Below are 18,971 nucleotides of genomic sequence, written 5' to 3' on the forward strand. Positions count from 1 at the left end.
TGCCTCGCCTAGCCAAGGCGAGGCTGACCTCGTCGTCGCCACCCAGGCCTGTCGCCTGGGTTGGCGACAGGCGACGGCGAGGGAAGCGGCGAGGGCCGCGACGCCCTCGCCGGCGACCGGCCTTGGCCAAGGAAGGAAAGGGAAAGAAAGGAAAAAAAAAAGAAAAAAAAGGAAAAAAAAAGAAAAAAAGAAAGAAATATTTAAAAATTCAAAATATTATTAAAAATATTATTAATAAAATGAAATTTTGTGTAGTTACCAAACGCATTTCTGTTCTTTTTCTATTCTAAGAATATAAATTTTGGGCAATTACCAAACGCTTTTAAATGCTTAAAAATTATTTCCGGGCACAGAATAAAAAAAATAATTTCTGAATAGGATCTATATTCGGGCACAGAATGATTACCATGCCCAGCCTAAGTGGTATTTCAGAATAAGCAAGACACCTAGAATAGCCGCGTAGAAAGAGTTAAAGAAAGTCCACGTCTTATTTCGTGCCGATCGCCTTATTGACTCCTTCCCTTCCTTGCGTACAGTGAAAAACGTCACAATTTGTTCAGGGCTTTTAGCGAAGGAGTGGAGTAAGTAAATATGGAAGCGGAAACAACACCCTTACCGAAGCATCCTCTTTCTTTCTTACTCAAAAAAATGAAGACCAAAACTGTAGTTTGAACAACAAATGTCGAGCTACACGCAAGAATTCCTGATTATTTCAACTGAGAAGAGAGAGAGGAGGAAGGCCTCTGATGTCAACTCCGTGGCTTCGAAGGAGTGGGGGAGGCTGGCGGTTTCATATCCGGGTACTGCACGAGAAACATCGAACGTTAACCTAAAATCCAGGAACATCAGTCACCTAGCTCGCAGTACAATTTATAATTCCTCATGCAGACTTGTTCTAGGCATATGATGCATTGGCTACAGATATTATTAGTTCTTGCACATAGAACGCACGTAAACTTTTGGAAGGACCATCCAATTTCTTTAGGATCTCGGCATGAATGCTTCTTCATAAAAGTTTAATTTTCACCAGAAAATTCGGGGAAAATGTTTTTTGGCTCCACAAAGACAGGACTATGTGTGTGAGAGCAAGAGATCATACATTTGGATACGGTGAGGATGATCTAGGAGCAGTTCTCTCCGGTGGTGTAGGCGCTGTTATATCATTCTGATTTCCATGGTCTAGAACTTGGTTATCTCCCTCGGCAAGACTTGGAGAAGATGAAACTTCAGCTTTTTTGCCATTTTTCTGGCTAACTGTGCCATTTGTTCCAAGCTCTTGTCTGGACTTCTTCTTGGGAGACATATGTACAGAAGGTGGCAAAAGGGATTCTTGTATGGCCTGCAAAAAAACACAGAAAACCCGAACTACCATCATCAAATAGTCTAATTCCAATACGTTGCTTAGATCCAAGTAATGTGGCTGAGAGATGCAGAAGATGGAAGATCAATCAGATAAAGACTACACTTAACACCAAAACAGCCATCCGATCCGAAACTGGACAGGAGATTCAAGAACAATAACAAGCAAAGACCATGGATTAGACTACATTTGATACTTGGGTGGTCTTTTGTTCCTTATCTATTTGACTCACGACGAAACAATCAGTTTATGGATTCTGGATGTGCACTGCAATTCCTTTTCTCCACCTATTTTTCTAGAAAGAGAAGACTTCTGCTAATTACATGTAAATCTGCAAGCAATGGAAAAGAGTAACAGGAAAACTGCGAGCTAGCCAGATCAAGCAACAGTTCTCCATTCTCATTTGGTCCTTCGGGAAGAACCTGTGATCGATTTGACATATCCGAATAAACAAATTCCCAATAGACACGACAGAGAGGTAAAAAACCAGCATCGAGGGGAAAGAGTTGCTTAAGATAAACAACACTGAACATACCAACCACCCTTTCTCGCCTCTAACCCCTCCTTTGATTGCATACGCCTCCTTGAAGCCATTCTTGAACAATAGTTCTGCAACTTTCATCGAATTGCCATCGAAACTACCTTCCACACAGAAAAAAAGTGGAAGATCAAAACAAGCATATGACCCACACAAGCCAATGGCACGTTCTTCTTAAAGACTCAAAAAGTCCCATTTTCATCAGTTTTGGCAGGCAGGCATACCAATCCGAATGATAAGATAAATTCAACTGATGATAAAATCAAAGATCACCGAAGCAAACTGGTGTTGCACATACTTGTCCAGAATACAGATGACAGTATTTGCAGGGTCCTCGAAGCTCGCCACAACAGCCTTCAAAAACTCATCCTCACGTCCCTCGTCGAACTGAACCTGAACCACATTCTTGCTCATGTACTTCAAACCAGGAGGCGCCATGGCCGCCAAGCTGTTCCTGTCCCTGATATCCAGGAGCTGCGCATCCGGGTCGTCCCTCAATTTCCTGAACGCATCGATGGCAGAGACGTACTTGTACTTCCTCAAGTAATACTCCGCCACGGGAACCACCACGAGCCAAATGAAGGCACACCCAGCAACGAAGAACGGGTTCCTGTTGAAGAAGTCGTCGATGGAGACCACGATTGACTCCAGGTTGATCCTGTCCGAGACCTGGTCGGCGGCAGGGGAGACGACGTCCTCGGCGGCGAGGGAAGGGAGAGAACCGAAGAGGTGAAACAGGGGAAAACAGAGATGGGCTCTGGTCAAGTGCCGAGGAAAGGGACGGCGGCTCTCGAGGAGAAAGAAGTGAGGATTTTTCGGGGTCGAAGTGGAGGGCAGAGGGAGAGGGGCGAGTTTGGAGGAGGTGGGTCTGAGGGTCTTGGGGTGGTTTAGGAACGGAAACGAGGAAGATGAGAGGATGATGGAGAGAGACTCCATGGATGACTGTGAAAGGTGAAGCGACGTGGGGCGAGCACGGGAGGAAGAAGAAGATGATGATGATAAGAGCCTGATGCGAGTGTTTGATCGGGCTTTCCGAGGCCCATGGCCTTGGGCCTTAAGGCCCGTCTGGGTATCTTCTTCAAGCTCCGGTTCAGCCGAACGACGAACAGCAACCACCAGAAGTCGAAGTTGCGGAAGGATGGGCGGTATCGCCGGCGACGGAACCCTGTCGCCGACCGAGTTCCGGGTCGCTGCTCTCGCTTTCGCCGAGCGATGGAAGAGCGCGGTGTCGGCTTTCCCTCCGTGGTCGTGGCTTCCTCGTCCGAAGCAACCTTGGCTTTCGAACGAAGTAAATCCCCTTTCATTCGCGTCACGTCCGAATTGATTCGGTCCGAAGCTCTGATGCGCTTAGTTGCTGCTCGTCGTGTCTCAGGTTGATGGGTATTTGGCGCTCGAGAACGTGCGCCTTCTCGACTCTAGTGAGGTTTCTATCGCGTGAATTTGAATGTAGCGCTGGTTCTCAGATAGTGGGGTTGTAGTGGTTCAGCTAAAGTTGCTGACTTTTCGCCAGGAAAACCATGTCGGATGCTGCGCTGGTTCGGAAGAGCCGAATTGTTCCGGCGATGACGAGCCCGTTGACGATGCCACTTTGGTATGCTTGATTGAATTGAAATCGCTTCGGTTTCAATCGTATTTTGATGAAAAATGAGTAATCTATGATTTAGCTGACTTTTTTGAAATGACAGAGGTTGGATATTGGTTCCCGTTGCGTCGGTTTTCTGATTCTGATATCGTTGTGTTTGCCAGATTCGGAGCAGTATAGATGATGTTCATTACTATGACTTCCACGTCATTTACGACTCTTCATACAGGGTTCCGGCGCTATATTTCCGTGCATACAGCGGAGGTATGATGTCGTTATGATATGAGATCATGTGAGAGTAGAAGCTAGGTTAGGTTACACCTGCAAACTCAATGGATGGATGAGTTTGAATTCCTCATTTGCTGTATGTTTCTTGGATCACGATATGACTTTATGTGAAAAGTCATTATATCTTTATTTTTCCTCAATGCTAAGCATACTGAATGTACTACTAGTAATGCGGCAAATAGTTGTTTAAGCGGTGGGGGGAGGTTCCCCATCTATCTTTCAAATTTAGCAAATTGGATCGAATATCAAATTCTGTAAAGGAGAAGATGAACACCGAAGTGAAACATGATTCTGTACAAGAAAGTTGTCTTTGTCTGGAAGGTGGAGGATTTGGATTTATCTTGTTCTCGTCCCTTTTTGCTCTAGACCTTGTGATGTTGTTTCCATAGCTACTATTCTGCTAATATTGGAAGCAAGTGGAGCCTAGAGGTGAATTTGTGGAAGGAAGATGTGTCAACAATGCAATATGATGATGGTTTTAATGGTTGCTAGCTAGGATCAAAATCCTCCTTAAGGTGACGTCTAGAAGAATGTTGAGAGGTCAAGAATCCAATTCTAAGATATGCTTACATAGTTTGGCTGAACTAGTTCGCAGTGCAAAATGACCAAATGGGAGAGAAACATTTGTCGCTTGGAGTTCAAAAGGGCAAACTTGGGAGTTACTGGAGATGGAACTGCTTTCTATGAAGTGAGAACAAAATAGAGTAGACAACAGAAAGGGCTTCTTGTTTCCACGATTAGGGGTTTCCACACATAAGTGCTGAACTTGCCCTTGAAACTTGAAAGTTCCTTGTTTTTCCTGGAAATTAGCAAAGCAACATTAATTTTAGGCGACTGACAGACTGCTTTGATATGGTTCCTAAGTGGAAAAGTAAAGATTCGAGTGAAAATGTAGGACTAAAGTGAGTCAAGTTCATTGTGCAATGGCTAACTGGGGAGTTACTGGCAAATGGGATTCATTTGGGAGAATTAATGGTCTTTTCTATGCAAAAAGCATGTATGATTCATCTGGGTTAGTCATAAGCTGAAAACTGGTTGCAGCAGCAGATGCTGGGGTAATCTTGTTATTACCACTGTAAACCTAATGTTTTTGTTCTTTAAACCTATTATGAAGCTTTCTTATTGCTTTCTCATCAGATGGCCGGACTCTACTCTTAAGTGAATTTGAAGGAGACCTTCCAGCTGACTCTTCAGAGGCACTAGTGAAATCGAAGTGGACATTTATAACTCCGGAGGTAAATGTCCTTGTCTAATATATCATTTTTTTCGTTGCGATTTTCTTAAATCAAAATGTTTCTGCTTGATTTCTTCGTTGTTTCTGATGACTATTGTGTTAACACGCCGGGATAACAAGACTTTCTACATTGGACTGCAGGAGCATCCATACTTGAACAGGCCATGGTACAAATTACACCCATGCGGGACCAGTGAATGTATAAAGTTGCTCTTCCAGAGTGACGCCTCGATCAGAACAATATCAGGCGCAGCTGAGCTATATTTGCTTTCTTGGTTCTCCGTTGTTGGCCGGATGGTGGGTCTTAGCATCCCTTACGAATTGATGAAATGTGAGAACAAGACCTAGTTCAGTATGTATGGCGTCTTGAGACAGCATTGAGTTATTACTCGGCCATAAGCTATGACTAGATCAAACGGACAGGGGAACAATTTTGGAAATTAGCCACCAAGGTAAGCCATTCTAACCACGACGGACGCTTCTTCATACGGTCAAGAACTCCAGTTGACATGCGGAGGATGTTAGTCGTCACCCACTTTGTCATCACGTCGGGTGTCGCTTGTTTTGTTACTACCTGTGAAATTGCAGGTGCCACAGCAGTGCCGGAGTGTCTCATCGTTAACCAGTTATGTAACTTTCAAACATAAAGCGTGCCTATCAAATTGATATGCAATTCGAAGTGAGCGATCATATCAGAATTGGTTTCAATGCAAAAGGGTGTCACCCAATTTGCAATCCGTCTCAGAATTGGTTTGAATGCATAGAGGTGTTACCCAATCATCAATCATTCTTCTCACGATGGATTTCTTTTCCTCTAAAGGACCGTCGCTAGTTCAATAATTCGTCCTCATCCAATACATTTGCGTTTCATCTGCTTTCAATATGACACGAGCGAAGAGATAAAAGAGGATTCTCCGGGTATGACCAAGCGAACATTTCCCTCTCAATTGCATCAGTTTCAGTTCATGTTATCCCAACAAGAAATGTCACATTTCTATGGAACAACGAAAATCCTTTGGACACTACTACACCAATATATGTAACTCTTTTAACAAGATCAAAATTTTGGTTTGAACTACTCTTTTGCCTCAAACGAACGATTAATGCGTATTGTGCCAGATCAAGTAGCCAACTTTATGAGAGGAATCCATCTCTCTGTAGATGTTCATCTATCTGATCTTGCCTGTCGTAACGACTGAGAATTGACAGAAAAGGCAAATGCATACAAAATTTCTAAGAGGAGTCCGTTTCTTTTCTCTCGGCTGTTCGGATAAAGCAGATTAAGAACTCTGTATTGCCCTCGGCACCCTTTAAAGGAGATTCAATCCAACCTTTCTTCTGGAACCCGAAATTTTCCACACCATTGATAATTTTTTCAAGAACCTGCACAACATAACAAGCAACAAAAACACTTGGTTATTTACCTATTCGACTTGTGAAAGCCAGGGTGGAACAAACAGAGCTGACGAATCGAAGATGTGAGGCCGAAAACATCAATTAGCAAAAAGTCGGTTGTAAAAGCCGACCTCTTGGTGAACAAGCGGATCTCTTACAATACCGCCGCCTCCCACCTGCCAAAAGATAAGAAAAAAAATTAACTATAATCAAAGCATTTTCATCTATTGCTAAACAAAAGCATCCTTCGTTCACTGTTCTATGACCAGAATGCAAATGCATGCAGATTGCTTACACCCACATATATTGTATAGAGAACACATCACAAGGTTAACTTACTTGTGATCTGCGGGCCTCAAACTGAGGCTTGACCAGGGTAACCAATGTGGCCTCTTCCTTCATCACATTTACAACGGCTGGCATGACCTACAATAACAGACCATAACAACAGTCACCAATTGGCGACGAGTAATAAACTACTCAAGAAATCAGAGACAAGATGCAAGGCTTGCAGAAAAACTCTTTATAGAGCTTCCAAACTTACCAATAGAATTGAGATGAATGATAGGTCTAGAGTCACCAAATCAACCTTCTGGGGGAGCCCAGGAAGGTACCTCAAATTCGTCCGTTCTATTACAGAGACACGTTCATCTCGACGAATCTTGTCTGCTACCTAATCAAGAGACCGGCACCAAATTTAAATGGTTCAGAAGAATAATCACAGTCCCGACATGAAATTGAATAGGGTTTATTGTTTTTTTTTTTTTTGGTAAGGTAAGAATTTTATATACTTTTCAACGCGCGACATACAGAGAAAGTAGTTGAAACACAAAAACCTCGCACTTGAGGCGACACAAAAGGTGTCCCGACAGGTGCGAAGGTGTAGCGACTAAAACCGAGGCTACAAGCATGAGTGCGCAACACCAAAAATAGGGTTTATTGTTCTCTCCAATATAAATTGAAATGGAACGAACAAATAGAAGGTACCAAGTGCTTCTTTGAACACCATCGTCAAGTGCACAAGTCAACACATTAGTGAACTTACCTGTCCGTAACCAACATCAACTCCGTAAACAAACGATGCACCATACTGAAGCAAGCAATCTGTAAATCCTCCTGTGGACAGTCCTGAATCAAGAGCCACTTTTCCTTCCACATCAACACCTAATTGTTCAATGGCTGCTTCCAACTTGTATCCTGCTCTGAGTTCCATAACCAAAGGAAAGAAAAATCTAGCTAAGCATTTTTCACAATGACTCCAAACTTTTCCCTCGGCAACAGAAAATGAAAAAATGCAAAGAGTTTTTCTGTGGAATAATCACCTACATACATATTTCGGAATTTCAGCTATTATCTCTACATTTGATTGATCTGATACAGGTGCTCCTGCTTTATTGACCACTTTCCCATTCACAAAAACTTTTCCTGAGACATAGATCATGAGAGGTGAGAGATGACCTCCACGGCCCTAGCATCTGCTTAGCAGTTACAGTGATAACGCCAATGATATACGGAAAACATCTTTGATTGCCTATAGATGACAGAAGAGTTCTGGTTAAACCAGAAAGAAAATTTGCCGGATCAGTATAATTCTCGAGAACAGAAGTAATGATTCATTAGATTACAAGTTCTCAGATGGATCAATATCATGTATAACAAATATAAATGTGGATAAGGCAAATGAAAAAACAATACCAGCCCCACCCATTATCCAAAAACCCAACAATGATGAATCGTTAATCCAATGGATCTCTTAGTTCCAGATATGAAGGTCATCACATGATCAACAATGCGAACAAATATTTCATGTTACACTGAACCCTGTACAGAGTTCCCCCAATTATTAAAGAATAGCGATCACACATTTTTCAATACATAAGCCCGACCATTTTCGTTGCATGATGCCTCATGATCTGATCCAAAAGGGTGTACCTTGGAGAATCCATGACTGTATTATGTTTCGACTGTATTGCTGATACCTTTCAAGACACACTTCATCGAGTCTCTTTTTCCTAAAGATGCCAAAAATAAAAGCAGATCCCATAATAAGCGATACTAAAGGCAAATCAAAAGGTAGTGAAAAGCATGAAATTTTTACCAAATGTTTTCTATCATAACCCGCCTATACCTTGGGCTTAACAAACCAAATTGACTGGTTGATTCTTCTAAATTTGACATGCTAGTTTGGATTAAGGAATAGAGAGCTTACTTCTTCTGCGGCTGAAGCTTTTGCGACTTGACAGCAGCGAAACTTCTCAGCGGACAAAATAAATGGCCTCTGATCAATTCCACTGCATTGCAAGTAACCAAAACACCAAGTCAGATTTCCCCTTGAAGGCTAAAAAATCATCAAAACACATTCACAAAGGCAATGGCATCACAAACCAACATTCTCAAACACTGTGTTCTTTGCGGGTTGAGAAGAACACATCAAATATGATAAATGTGTTCTTTGCGTTGGAAAATCAAGGTAAAGGATCAAAAGTTAATTTCCCACCAATTGACGTCTTTTTAACGACGAAAGAACATGTTTACGACATTTTAAGTGGGTGTAAAGCCCGGAGAATGATGTGAAGGCAAACCGTGGAAGGAGAATCGTCTCAAACATCAGTACTACTCGGTGCTTGCAATACTAGCGAGGTACTGAAAAAAAAAAATGAAATTGCAGGGAGACCATCATCAGTTTTCACTCTCTTTTTGTAAATTTTTCCTCCAAAAGTCGAGGGACAAAAAAGATTGAGCTATTACAAATCTTGCAACAGCCTGCAAGAACACACGCAGGCATGAAAACATTTCAAGAACCTCGCGAATCCCAATACCGAGCAACTCCCACTTCTGTTCGGAAAAAAACAACCCGAAATTCTTACGAAGCAGATGGAATCGAACCAACCACAAGCACGTCGGCTCCCCCCAAAAACAGAAGAAGACAAGAAGCTAAAACCACAAGCGCAATACAAAGCGTATGCATAACCGGGTACAGTACGGAACTAGAGAGACTAACCATGAGAAGCGCAAGGCAAGCTCGACGTAGAACAGCGCGAGAAGACGTGAGGGAGATGGAGACAGCGAAGCGCCATCTCCTCCGGTTTCGCTTCGCTTCGACTCGAAAGCTCAGCTCAGCTCAGCTCCGCCCGTCTCCGCTCACCGGCCACCGTTTCCCTTTTTCTTGAGCCCGACAAGTTCGGGCTTCGGGCCGGTCCGGTTCCGGGCTGGTAAATCGGGCCGGGCCAAGGCTAAGTAGACCGATTTTTGCTAATGAGACCGGGAGAAGTGGGTATGGGCTGGGCCCCCCCGCTTTGCCCGGATCGGGTTTTTCCCTAACCGTTTGAACTTCGTCCCAATTGAGAAATCAACAGTAATGATTGAGCCTGAGTCGGATCAATAGAAATAGGGTAAAACTCGAACTCGGGTCGGTGCTCGAGACTCGACTTGAGCTTCGTATCAGAGATCGACCCAGATAGATAGTTGAGACACTCGAACTATGACAAGAAACATAATCTTAAGCAATTATATATACGTGTAAACTGTTACGAATAATGTAAATATAACGATATAACCTTCAGTTAAAATGAGCATGTGCCCAATTCCATCACACCCATTATAATCCATTCTTTTAGCACTGTAGGATTATTTAATCATTTCATTTTGGTGGATCGCAAAGTTCCTTTATCTTGCGGTTGACCATTATGATTGATCGTGAAGTGTTAAAAAGAAAACTATGCTAAAGCAAAACTCTATATTAAACTTCTGTTTTTTACTTTTGCTTTCCAAACATTGTGAATGTTTACCCCCAACGCAATAACAGTTCAAAACAGGACATGAAAAATGGGTAAGAGTTGTGATTTCTGACTTATGTATTATTGGGTGTCTTGGCTTTGGCCAGGACTCAGGAGGGCCTTTTGCCAAAGTGGATAAGGTGGATAAGGTCACGGCCACCCTCCAACCAATCACAGCCCTCCAACCTCGCACTTCACTCCTCTCCAACCACGAGATTTCATGCAATTGATCCTCGCACCCAGTCTGCAAAAATCTAACTCACCCTCTTCTCTGTTATATACCTGCATACTTTTTCCCTGCTGAAGAATCTGCTCTTTTTGAGTTCTCAGGAGAGGAGCTGCAGAAGAAAAATGGCTGCCGCAACTGCATCTCCCATGGCCAGTCAGCTCAAGAGCAGCTTTGCATCATCATCATCATCCTCGGCCAGGAGCCTGATTGCTCCCAAGGGCCTCTCGGGTTCCTCCTCCTTCAGAGCCTTGCCCACCAAGAGGATTCACTCCTTCACTGTCAAGGCTGTCCAATCAGAGAAGGTACACATATCTTGTCCATCATGCATTATGTTTGTCCCTCTATTTTCACCGAGTCAATACTGCGGGTCTTGATTCAATCGGATGTGCTTGTACAGTGTAAAATCAAAGAAACTTGGTCATTTAAGCATCTTTCTGTTATTTTCTAGTCATCTGACTCGTTGAGCTAGTGTTTGATGGAAGAAGGAAATGAGACTTGAAGATAAGAAATGGAAGTTTTCCTCTTCCATCATTCAGTCTAGTTTCTCATTCGTGGTTCACCCTTCATAGTCTTTTGGATCTGTGTATATAGAATAATAATTCACCCGGCATAGGGTTGCAAGAAACTAATCTTTCTATGTTTGAACTGATTGAGCTAATCGGAGTGTGAAAGTCACCATGAATGGATCTCTGCAGTGTGCTTTGTTCTGTCATCTGTAGTTTTTTATGGGTTGCTAAAGAGCCAACTAAGAGAATATAGCATATGAGATCATTCATTTGTGAGTACATATCGTATGAGTGGGTTCATTCACTCATTACCTTAGTTGATGGGTTTCAATTCCTGCATCTACCTTTCGCATGCAGCCAACTTTCCAAGTGATTCAACCCCTCAATGGTGACCCTTTCATTGGGAGCCTTGAGACTCCGGTCACATCCAGCCCGATCATTGCATGGTACCTCTCGAACCTCCCCGCCTACAGGACCGCCGTGAGCCCGCTCCTCCGAGGTGTCGAGGTGGGCCTCGCCCACGGATTGCTCTTGGTGGGCCCCTTCGTCAAGGCCGGCCCATTGAGGAACACAGAGTATGCAGGAGCAGCAGGATCACTGGCCGCCGGAGGCCTGGTTGTGATCCTGAGCATCTGCTTGACAATGTATGGGATTGCCTCATTCAATGAAGGAGAGCCCTCGACCGCACCATCACTAACCTTGACCGGGAGGAAGAAGGAGCCCGATCAGTTGCAGACTGCGGATGGGTGGGCCAAGTTCACCGGTGGGTTCTTCTTCGGCGGGATCTCCGGGGTCATCTGGGCCTACTACCTCCTCTACGTGCTCAACCTTCCTTACTTTGTGAAGTAAATTCATACAGAAGAAAGTGATGAAATTGAAGAGTCATGTCTGTATATTTGAACCCTTTGGGAAGGAATGGGATCGATGAAATTTCATGTCATTTAGCTCTGTATAAGCCAGAATTTCCCTGGACTATGTCAAAGAATGTGCATTCGTAGAAGGTTCTGATTGCGCTCACTTGCGTCACTGTTATCATCAGCAACGGATAAAGTGTCCTTAGGCAAAACTGGATCATAAGGACCACTTAAGCGTCATGAGAACTTCAATGACGAACCGATATTTGTATGTCGAGCAAGTTTAAGAACAGATTTTGCGCTTATTCTAGAGCAAATGCGGTTACAGCCGTTTGACAAATACACTTAATGTGTTCCTGTTGATTGCCATGACTTCTGTTTCATGGCGGTTTATCATGCTATTGATATTTGACAGTACTAATTTAGAATCCAAAATGAAACAGAGTGAGAACTGTCATTAGCTCTGTAATTCAGAAGCTGTCAAGAGGGATTGTTTGGATGGTTCCAGTCATTTCAGGATTTGGTTTTACGACGATGTCTGTTCTACTCAATTTGTGCTGTCCTGTAGAGTGCTTTTCTCCTTTGTTATCTCCTGTCAATATGCAAAAATATGTGTTAGAGAATTAAACGCGTTGTTAGTAGAAGACTGGTGATTCAAAGGTTATTAGTAAGCGCCGTGGTAGTGGGTTATATGCTTCTTCTATGAATATTGCACTCTTTAGATATGGGAGCTAATCTAATCGAAAGAAATCCTCATTCTCTCATATTCCTAGTTTATCATCAGAGCCAGCAATTGCGCTCGGTGCGCCCCTCTCGAGTGACGTAATGATGTTCAACTTGATCTTAACCTAGACCATGAAGAGCTTTCTTTTATTATTAGCTCCATGCAATGTGATTAATCGATCAGATCATGTCAGTCGTGTGACTGACACATAAAATGCTTCTTTCCGGCTAAATAATGTCCATTTAGACTTCCTATCTATGCGATGCGGCTCGCCATGTTAGCGGTTCACGGAAAAGATTATTGGGATTTTAGTCAAAGTGCATCGAATTGAGAAGAAAATTATTGTATTGGGTGATTGAAATTAAGGATCGGCTATTGGATAGCAACATTTCACTAAAGTCTAGTGGCCACTGACCTTTGCTGGAATATAATTTAATATTGTTTTTGTATAAATGAGAAAGAGTACTTCTTAAAAGAAAATGAAAAGGAATTTTTAGCAAAAAAAAATAAAGGAATAGAAAATCAAGAAAATCTAGAAAAAGAGTGAATGCTATTTGACAACTAACCACAACCAGACACATCCTATCCTTCGAAGAAACGGTTAACATTAACGGTCACTTGGCCTCTCCCTCCCTCAGCTTCCCGCTACAACACAGCCATGGCGATCCAAGCAAGCCAAGCCATGATCCCTTTTCTTCACGCATGCCAACTCGAATGCCTCGTCCGAAGCCATAAGCCCTCTCTATCCTCTCGGTTCGGTGATCGACCCAAATTGGCGGCTCAGATCATTCGCCACAGAGGTTCTAACAAACTCGCTTGCAAGGCCGGTGTCGACGACCGCGATGAGGTACTCCATTTTGGAAAATTAGCGACTCGTTGATTAATTGTTAATCGTGCCATTGCTTCTTTGTCAAGATCATGGTTGGTTTCGTTTTCGTGTATGTGTGGACAGGATTATCTGATAGATGCTCCTGTGTCAGCTGGAGATGGCTTCTCATTCACTGGAGGTCTTGTTCTTGCTCCTTTCTCTGTTTTTAGCTCCATAGAAGAAAGTGAAGAGATATTTTTCGCTGAACACACGAATATCACTATAGAGAAGTTTGTGCACAAAAATCTGAACTACAGCTGAGAGTCCTTTCTTGCCAGGTAAATATTCCGATGGCCCGAGCCGGTCTGATGAATGGTTTGAGCAAGGAAAGATGGTGAGTCCTTGTACCCTAGTTTATCTTTTGAACATGGCTTTCGTTTATAGCCAACTTTCTGCTGTATGTTATAAATAATAACAAGGTATGCATGAGTCTCCTGCATTGTAGATTTAGGGGGGGAGGTGGGGGGGTGGTCTTGCGAAGGCTAAAAGCAAGGTCATATTGATCATTGCACCAAGGCTGGTATTTCCGGTCAAGTCAATTTTATATGGCCGCTCTCTTTACCCTCTTATTTGTCAGGTGAAAGCTTTTCCAGTTCTCGGTTCCGGAGAGAAGGCCAAAGACCCTATTTTTGGACTAACGATGGGTTCTGGTTCCCAGTCTCCGGCAGATGTTTTCAGGTACTGTTTACTACTAGAAAGCAGCTGGCACCTGAACTGGCTTAGCTTTTAGAATGTCAATCAACCATATTAAGCCATCAATTCATATGATACTCCATGCGTGCAGAAATTGAGATTGGATTATTTGCAGGACTACCGATTGAAACATGCTATAAATGATTTTGTCCCCTAGATGGTTCTGCGTTGAAAGTGGAATTGCTGATAATCCTCCAGTTTTGTTAGTTCATGGCTTTCCTTCTCAGGTCAGTCTAATGTAGTTTTTTTTATATTAGTAATTTGTTTTATGGAATCATGCTTGGCATATTTAACGCCTTTTCATACATATGTTTCTGCAAGTGATCATGTATGTGGGTGGTAAGGTTCGGATTAGTCTTCTGCATCCTAATTTAGCTCCTATTTCCCCTTACAGTAGATGTCAGATACACCATTGAGTTCATTAACTACCATACATGTTCATATATAAGCAAGTCAGATGTGGGCTGCGGCTTATGCCATTTTTCACTGAAGAAGATAATGTTAGCAATCCTGTCTGTGTAGTGCTCACTTTGAATGACAAAATTTTATGCTTGAAATACAGGCTTACTCATACCGCAAAATTCTTCCAATTCTCTCGAAGGACTACCATGCAATTGCTTTTGACTGGATAGGTGAGATCATTCACTTGACATTGCTTTGAATTTTTCAAAATTGTACATTAGCTCTCTCTCATTCTTGTAAAAACTTGAATTAGTACTGACTTTGAACTGATGATGATTTCTCACCAATTTAAGTGTTCCTAAACATGGGCCATACTCGACATATGAGCTTGAGGGGTTTATCCCTGCTATAAGTAATCGCTATCAACAACTCAAAAAATTCCCTCTGAAATGTCCTTGGCCAGTTAAGCTTCTAAACTTGGTAGCAAATTCTGATCCAAATTGATTCTTGCAGATAACTAGATGATTTCTATCAAGATTTTGCACGACTTAATGCTCAATGAATATGCATTTTGCACAATATCCTAAGGGGAAAAGATGCTCAACAATAACGTTTGTAAATAATATGTTTCGATAGAGAAAAAACCACTGCACCACTAAGACGCATTCACACTGCCTCCAGGAAGCACAAAAAGAATAGTGGAAGCCTGGGATAGCAAAATATCTAAGTATCAGGTGTTATGCTTGTACAGAATCCAAATTCTAAGCAGTGGGAGAGATACAAGGGTTACTGGAGGAAAAGGCATGGTATTCCATCTAATTATAAGTGGGTTAATGGCATGGAGCTTATTCAGACCATAATCCGAGCCCACTTTGTAGAGAATGCAGTCAGCAGTCCTAAAGTTCACCCTGATCAATTTGTCCTGCAATTTATACCGTAGGCACTACTTGCGCCCTTTGAGAAGCCAATGATACTTATGCAGACAATCTAAATTTAGTTCTTTCATTGTTCATCTTTCTCCTTCTGCAAGAGAAATATCCATATCATTCATTAAGCTGATTGCTGTGATGACTAGCTTTCTCAATTGTTAATAATGACACAGGAACTTCTTTTGTTTTGTCCTTACCCCTTACAGGCTTTGGATTTTCGGATAAACCCCAACCTGGATATGGATTTAACTACACATTGAATGGTACTCTTCAATGTATATAAAAGCCTACTATATACTTTACATGACGGTTTCTTTAGACCCTATCTGAGCATGATGTTACCAATGGAGTTTGCAATGGATAATTCTGCTTCTGGATTGCAGAATATGTATCATCCTTGGAGTCTATTATAAACAGTCTTGGCATCGATAAAGTTTCTCTAGTTGTCCAGGTACGTTTGCCTTTGATAAATGCATTATTTTTTTCTCTGAGTTTGATGGAATGTTTTTCTGTAGCAATAGATTTCTGGTGTGATGTGCAGGGATACTTTTCGCCAGTTGTTGTTAAATATGCCAGCCAGCATCAGGAGAAGCTAAATCATTTGATCCTCTTAAACCCACCTGTAAGATATCTTGAAACCTTATCCTGCCAGTCATGTCATTCTTTTTTGTAATCTACCTTGTTATTGGCTGATCGAATTGAGTTCATCAAATGCCAACCAATCATTCAGTAGTGTTTGCAAGTTGGGGGTAATTAACGTAGAAAGGCAAATGACATTTTCTATGAATGCTTATTTTGTTTGGAAATGAATCGTTAGCATATGTCTCGAGTAGGTCACACCAACCGAACCATATAAATACAGTATGCGATTTATCTTCTTAATCTTGGTTTAGTATCGTATTTGATTGCTTGTTTTCACAACATGAACACTGCAAACGGAATTTGTGAAAAAAGAAGAAGACTGAATTTGACGGAAAAGAATCGCTTCTGAGGACTTTTCTCACACCAAACAAAAAATTCAACTGCAAAATTGATGGTAATGCTCCAATTCTTAAAGGATGAGTTTTCCTTATTCTAAAGAAAATGTATATGGATGATAAGAGAATCAGTAGCCTACTAATACTTGAAGGAATCCCAATCACACTAGGAGCGGATCAATGTCAATCACATTCAGTTAAACATTTTCAAGTCTCATGTGTCATCACCAGATCAACTTGTACATGACTGATACATGTGACCTTTTTCTATCTGAGCTTTTCGTGAAAGTGATACAAAGCATGGTTGTTTGTCTGTCTTCATTTGGTGGTGATAAATGCTGTCGCCAATATCTTCATCTATCCATTCTTTTTCCATATGAAACCATGCAGTTGAAATACTCATATCTTTTTTCAGCACGTTTCAAGTGTATTGTGATTTGCTTGACTTTGAACTTTGATCATAATCCATTTTGATGTGGCGACACGTGATGATAATAAGTAGGGCAATTACAGCATCATTTGGAGTGATATATACCGTTTAACTCTTTCTCTTGTTTCTGCTCTAAGCTGACAAGCAAACATGCCAACCTTCCATCAAGCTTGTCCATATTCAGCAACTTCTTGCTTGGTGAGATTTTCTCTCAGGTTTGGACTCTCTTCCTTTCATTCTTGAATGATTTCTTATGTTCTGAGGACTTAAATGATCATTAGTTAGCCCCTCTTCCTGAATAGGATCCGCTTAGGGCCAGTGATAAGGCCCTGACGAGTTGTGGTCCTTACAAAATGAAAGAGGATGATGCTATGGTTTATAGGAGACCTTACCTCACATCTGGCTCCTCTGGCTTTGCATTGAATGCAATTAGCAGGGCGATGAAGAGAGAGCTCAAGGTAACTCACTTTTTCCTTATTGCATATCATCGCTGATGAATACTTTACTTGTTAGCTGAACAAAGGTCTATTTCACATGATTTTGCTGAAACTTGAGCTGCTATCTGATGCAGCCATTGCATCGTAATAAATTATCACCTGCAAAGGACTTGCTTTTATTGGACAAAGCTAAACTTTTTTATAACTCATTGGGATATAAGTTGGTAATTACTTCAATCAAGGTCGGTAATTTCTAAAAAGAATCGGTAAATTTAACGGGTTGGTAAGTAAAGCATATAAAAGTTGATAACGAACAAAAAAAGTTGCTAAAATTTAATAAAAACCAAGAAGCAACTCAAATGAGGCTTGGTAAATCAAGACTAGTGAGTAGCCTAATGGGAGAAAAACTAAAGTTGGGAAGTTCATATAAGAATTGATAAATCTAAGGTGTTTGTAAGAGAGCAAGATAAAAGTTGGCAAACGATACCAAAAGTTGATAAATTGGAAAAAAGAATATAAACATTTGTTAGTAACTCGAACAAGAGTTGGTAACCAAAAACTAGTCAGTAATCGATCGAAAAAAAGTTGGCAAGTCACTTAATAAGGATTGATGAATTCATATAAAAGTTGATAATCTAAGGCGTTGGTAAGAAACTCAAATAAATTTTATTAGAAGATATAAAAAATTAATAATTTGCAAACCATCAAAAGGATATAATAATGTAATAAAAATTTGGGCACATAACTGTGAAGTAGATAAATAAGATGAGAAACATGATACGATAAGTTGTAGAGGTACTAGTATGTTGGTCTTAAAATTGCATTAATCACAATCTATGAAGCTTTACTTTTTTTCTCTGCACTACCAATAACTGGTGTTGCTCCAGAGTCAGGACGGGAAAACATGGAGTTAGCTTTTAACCTTTAGGATAACTTCCAGGATCTTGGATAATGATATTTTACCATGAAGAATAGCTGATAGTGCTGTGAATTTTTTGGTGAGAGATGAATCGAGCCATTCAATCGTTGCATATTTCTTACACTCATTGCAACTCTTGTGCCTGATAGAACTATGTAGAAGAATCAAGGACGATACTCAAGGATGAAAACTGGAAAGTTAAAACTACGATATGCTGGGGTCAAAGGGACCGTTGGTTCAGCTATGATGGGGTTGAAGAATTCTGCAAGGACTCAAAACTCAAGATGGTTGAGCTTCCTATGGTACAAGCAAAATGCAATTATGATCCCTTCGTTTTATTGAGTCAATCTTTATCTGCTTAGGCATTAAAAAGGTTAGTGTGTTTTCCAGGCGGGGCATCACGTGCAGGAGGATTCAGGGGAAGAACTTGGAAAACTGATCGCGGAGATTGTTGGCAGAAGAGTTCAGCTGTGATAGGACAGGAATGAAAGATCCTTCCCAAATGAATGAACGAATGGAAAAAAAGTCGACTTTGCGAGAGTCCGCATTTGTTAACACTCGCTTTCAGGTTTTGTGTTGCGTTTCTGGTGAATGTCTACCAAGGAACTGAACCTGTTTGCAATGATCATTGCACAGTCCAATATTTTTTCTGTTATGTTTCGTTACTTTGCAAATAGATATGAGATATTACAACTTACTGAAAAGTAACAGAAACCCATGCTTTTAACTAGATTAATGTGTCCGCTCTACCAAAGTTTTAGTCTTCTCTGATTGCCCTCCCCATACAAGACAACTTCCTGAAGTAAACCTCCTAAGACCCTTTTTATGTG

The 18,971-nt window shown here is 41.4% G+C and overlaps 5 protein-coding genes across 6 annotated transcripts; 3 read left to right on the forward strand and 2 right to left on the reverse strand.

The window, feature by feature from the left end:
• Nucleotides 1–1,320: 1,320 nt before the first annotated feature.
• Nucleotides 1,321–2,937, reverse strand: LOC115690243 (rhodanese-like domain-containing protein 4A, chloroplastic). Its single transcript, XM_056314606.1, has 3 exons — nt 2,197–2,937; nt 1,896–2,002; nt 1,321–1,339 (listed from the first exon to the last, which is right to left on the reverse strand). The coding sequence occupies exons 1-2, from the start codon at nt 2,832–2,834 to the stop codon at nt 1,999–2,001; spliced, it is 642 nt and encodes a 213-aa protein (XP_056170581.1). The 5' UTR covers nt 2,835–2,937; the 3' UTR covers nt 1,321–1,339; nt 1,896–1,998.
• A 60-nt stretch (nt 2,938–2,997) lies between these two features.
• LOC115690244 (ubiquitin-like-conjugating enzyme ATG10) lies at nt 2,998–5,717 on the forward strand. Its single transcript, XM_030616528.2, has 6 exons — nt 2,998–3,186; nt 3,271–3,321; nt 3,409–3,489; nt 3,645–3,744; nt 4,906–5,003; nt 5,144–5,717. Exons 1-6 carry the CDS (start codon nt 3,037–3,039, stop codon nt 5,348–5,350), a joined length of 687 nt encoding a protein of 228 aa, XP_030472388.2. The 5' UTR covers nt 2,998–3,036; the 3' UTR covers nt 5,351–5,717.
• Nucleotides 5,718–5,993: 276 nt separating this feature from the next.
• On the reverse strand, nt 5,994–9,563 carry LOC115690194 (uncharacterized). 2 transcript variants are annotated; one of them, XM_030616452.2, is made up of 9 exons: nt 9,399–9,563; nt 8,607–8,688; nt 8,330–8,409; nt 7,720–7,822; nt 7,443–7,599; nt 6,942–7,070; nt 6,737–6,823; nt 6,529–6,573; nt 5,994–6,385 (listed from the first exon to the last, which is right to left on the reverse strand). In XM_030616452.2, exons 1-9 carry the CDS (start codon nt 9,472–9,474, stop codon nt 6,236–6,238), a joined length of 909 nt encoding a protein of 302 aa, XP_030472312.2. In that variant the 5' UTR covers nt 9,475–9,563; the 3' UTR covers nt 5,994–6,235. The 2 variants fall into 2 exon arrangements, with proteins under 2 accessions (XP_030472312.2, XP_056170579.1); XM_056314604.1 differs by lacking the exons at nt 8,607–8,688; nt 9,399–9,563 and adding an exon at nt 8,526–8,590.
• Nucleotides 9,564–10,419: 856 nt separating this feature from the next.
• LOC115690231 (photosystem I reaction center subunit XI, chloroplastic) lies at nt 10,420–11,848 on the forward strand. Its single transcript, XM_030616504.2, has 2 exons — nt 10,420–10,704; nt 11,266–11,848. The coding sequence occupies exons 1-2, from the start codon at nt 10,525–10,527 to the stop codon at nt 11,755–11,757; spliced, it is 672 nt and encodes a 223-aa protein (XP_030472364.1). The 5' UTR covers nt 10,420–10,524; the 3' UTR covers nt 11,758–11,848.
• Nucleotides 11,849–13,070: 1,222 nt separating this feature from the next.
• Nucleotides 13,071–18,871, forward strand: LOC115690260 (uncharacterized). Its single transcript, XM_030616553.2, has 13 exons — nt 13,071–13,333; nt 13,439–13,493; nt 13,633–13,688; nt 13,932–14,032; nt 14,205–14,274; nt 14,610–14,679; nt 15,585–15,641; nt 15,762–15,829; nt 15,920–16,000; nt 16,923–17,000; nt 17,088–17,243; nt 18,291–18,443; nt 18,532–18,871. Exons 1-13 carry the CDS (start codon nt 13,145–13,147, stop codon nt 18,613–18,615), a joined length of 1,218 nt encoding a protein of 405 aa, XP_030472413.2. The 5' UTR covers nt 13,071–13,144; the 3' UTR covers nt 18,616–18,871.
• Nucleotides 18,872–18,971: the final 100 nt, after the last annotated feature.

This window comes from Syzygium oleosum, unplaced genomic scaffold, assembly GCF_021117445.2.
Source record: "Syzygium oleosum isolate NSW1041296 unplaced genomic scaffold, Sole_v2.1 Sole_v2.09, whole genome shotgun sequence".
In the NCBI taxonomy this organism is placed as follows: Eukaryota; Viridiplantae; Streptophyta; class Magnoliopsida; order Myrtales; family Myrtaceae; genus Syzygium; species Syzygium oleosum.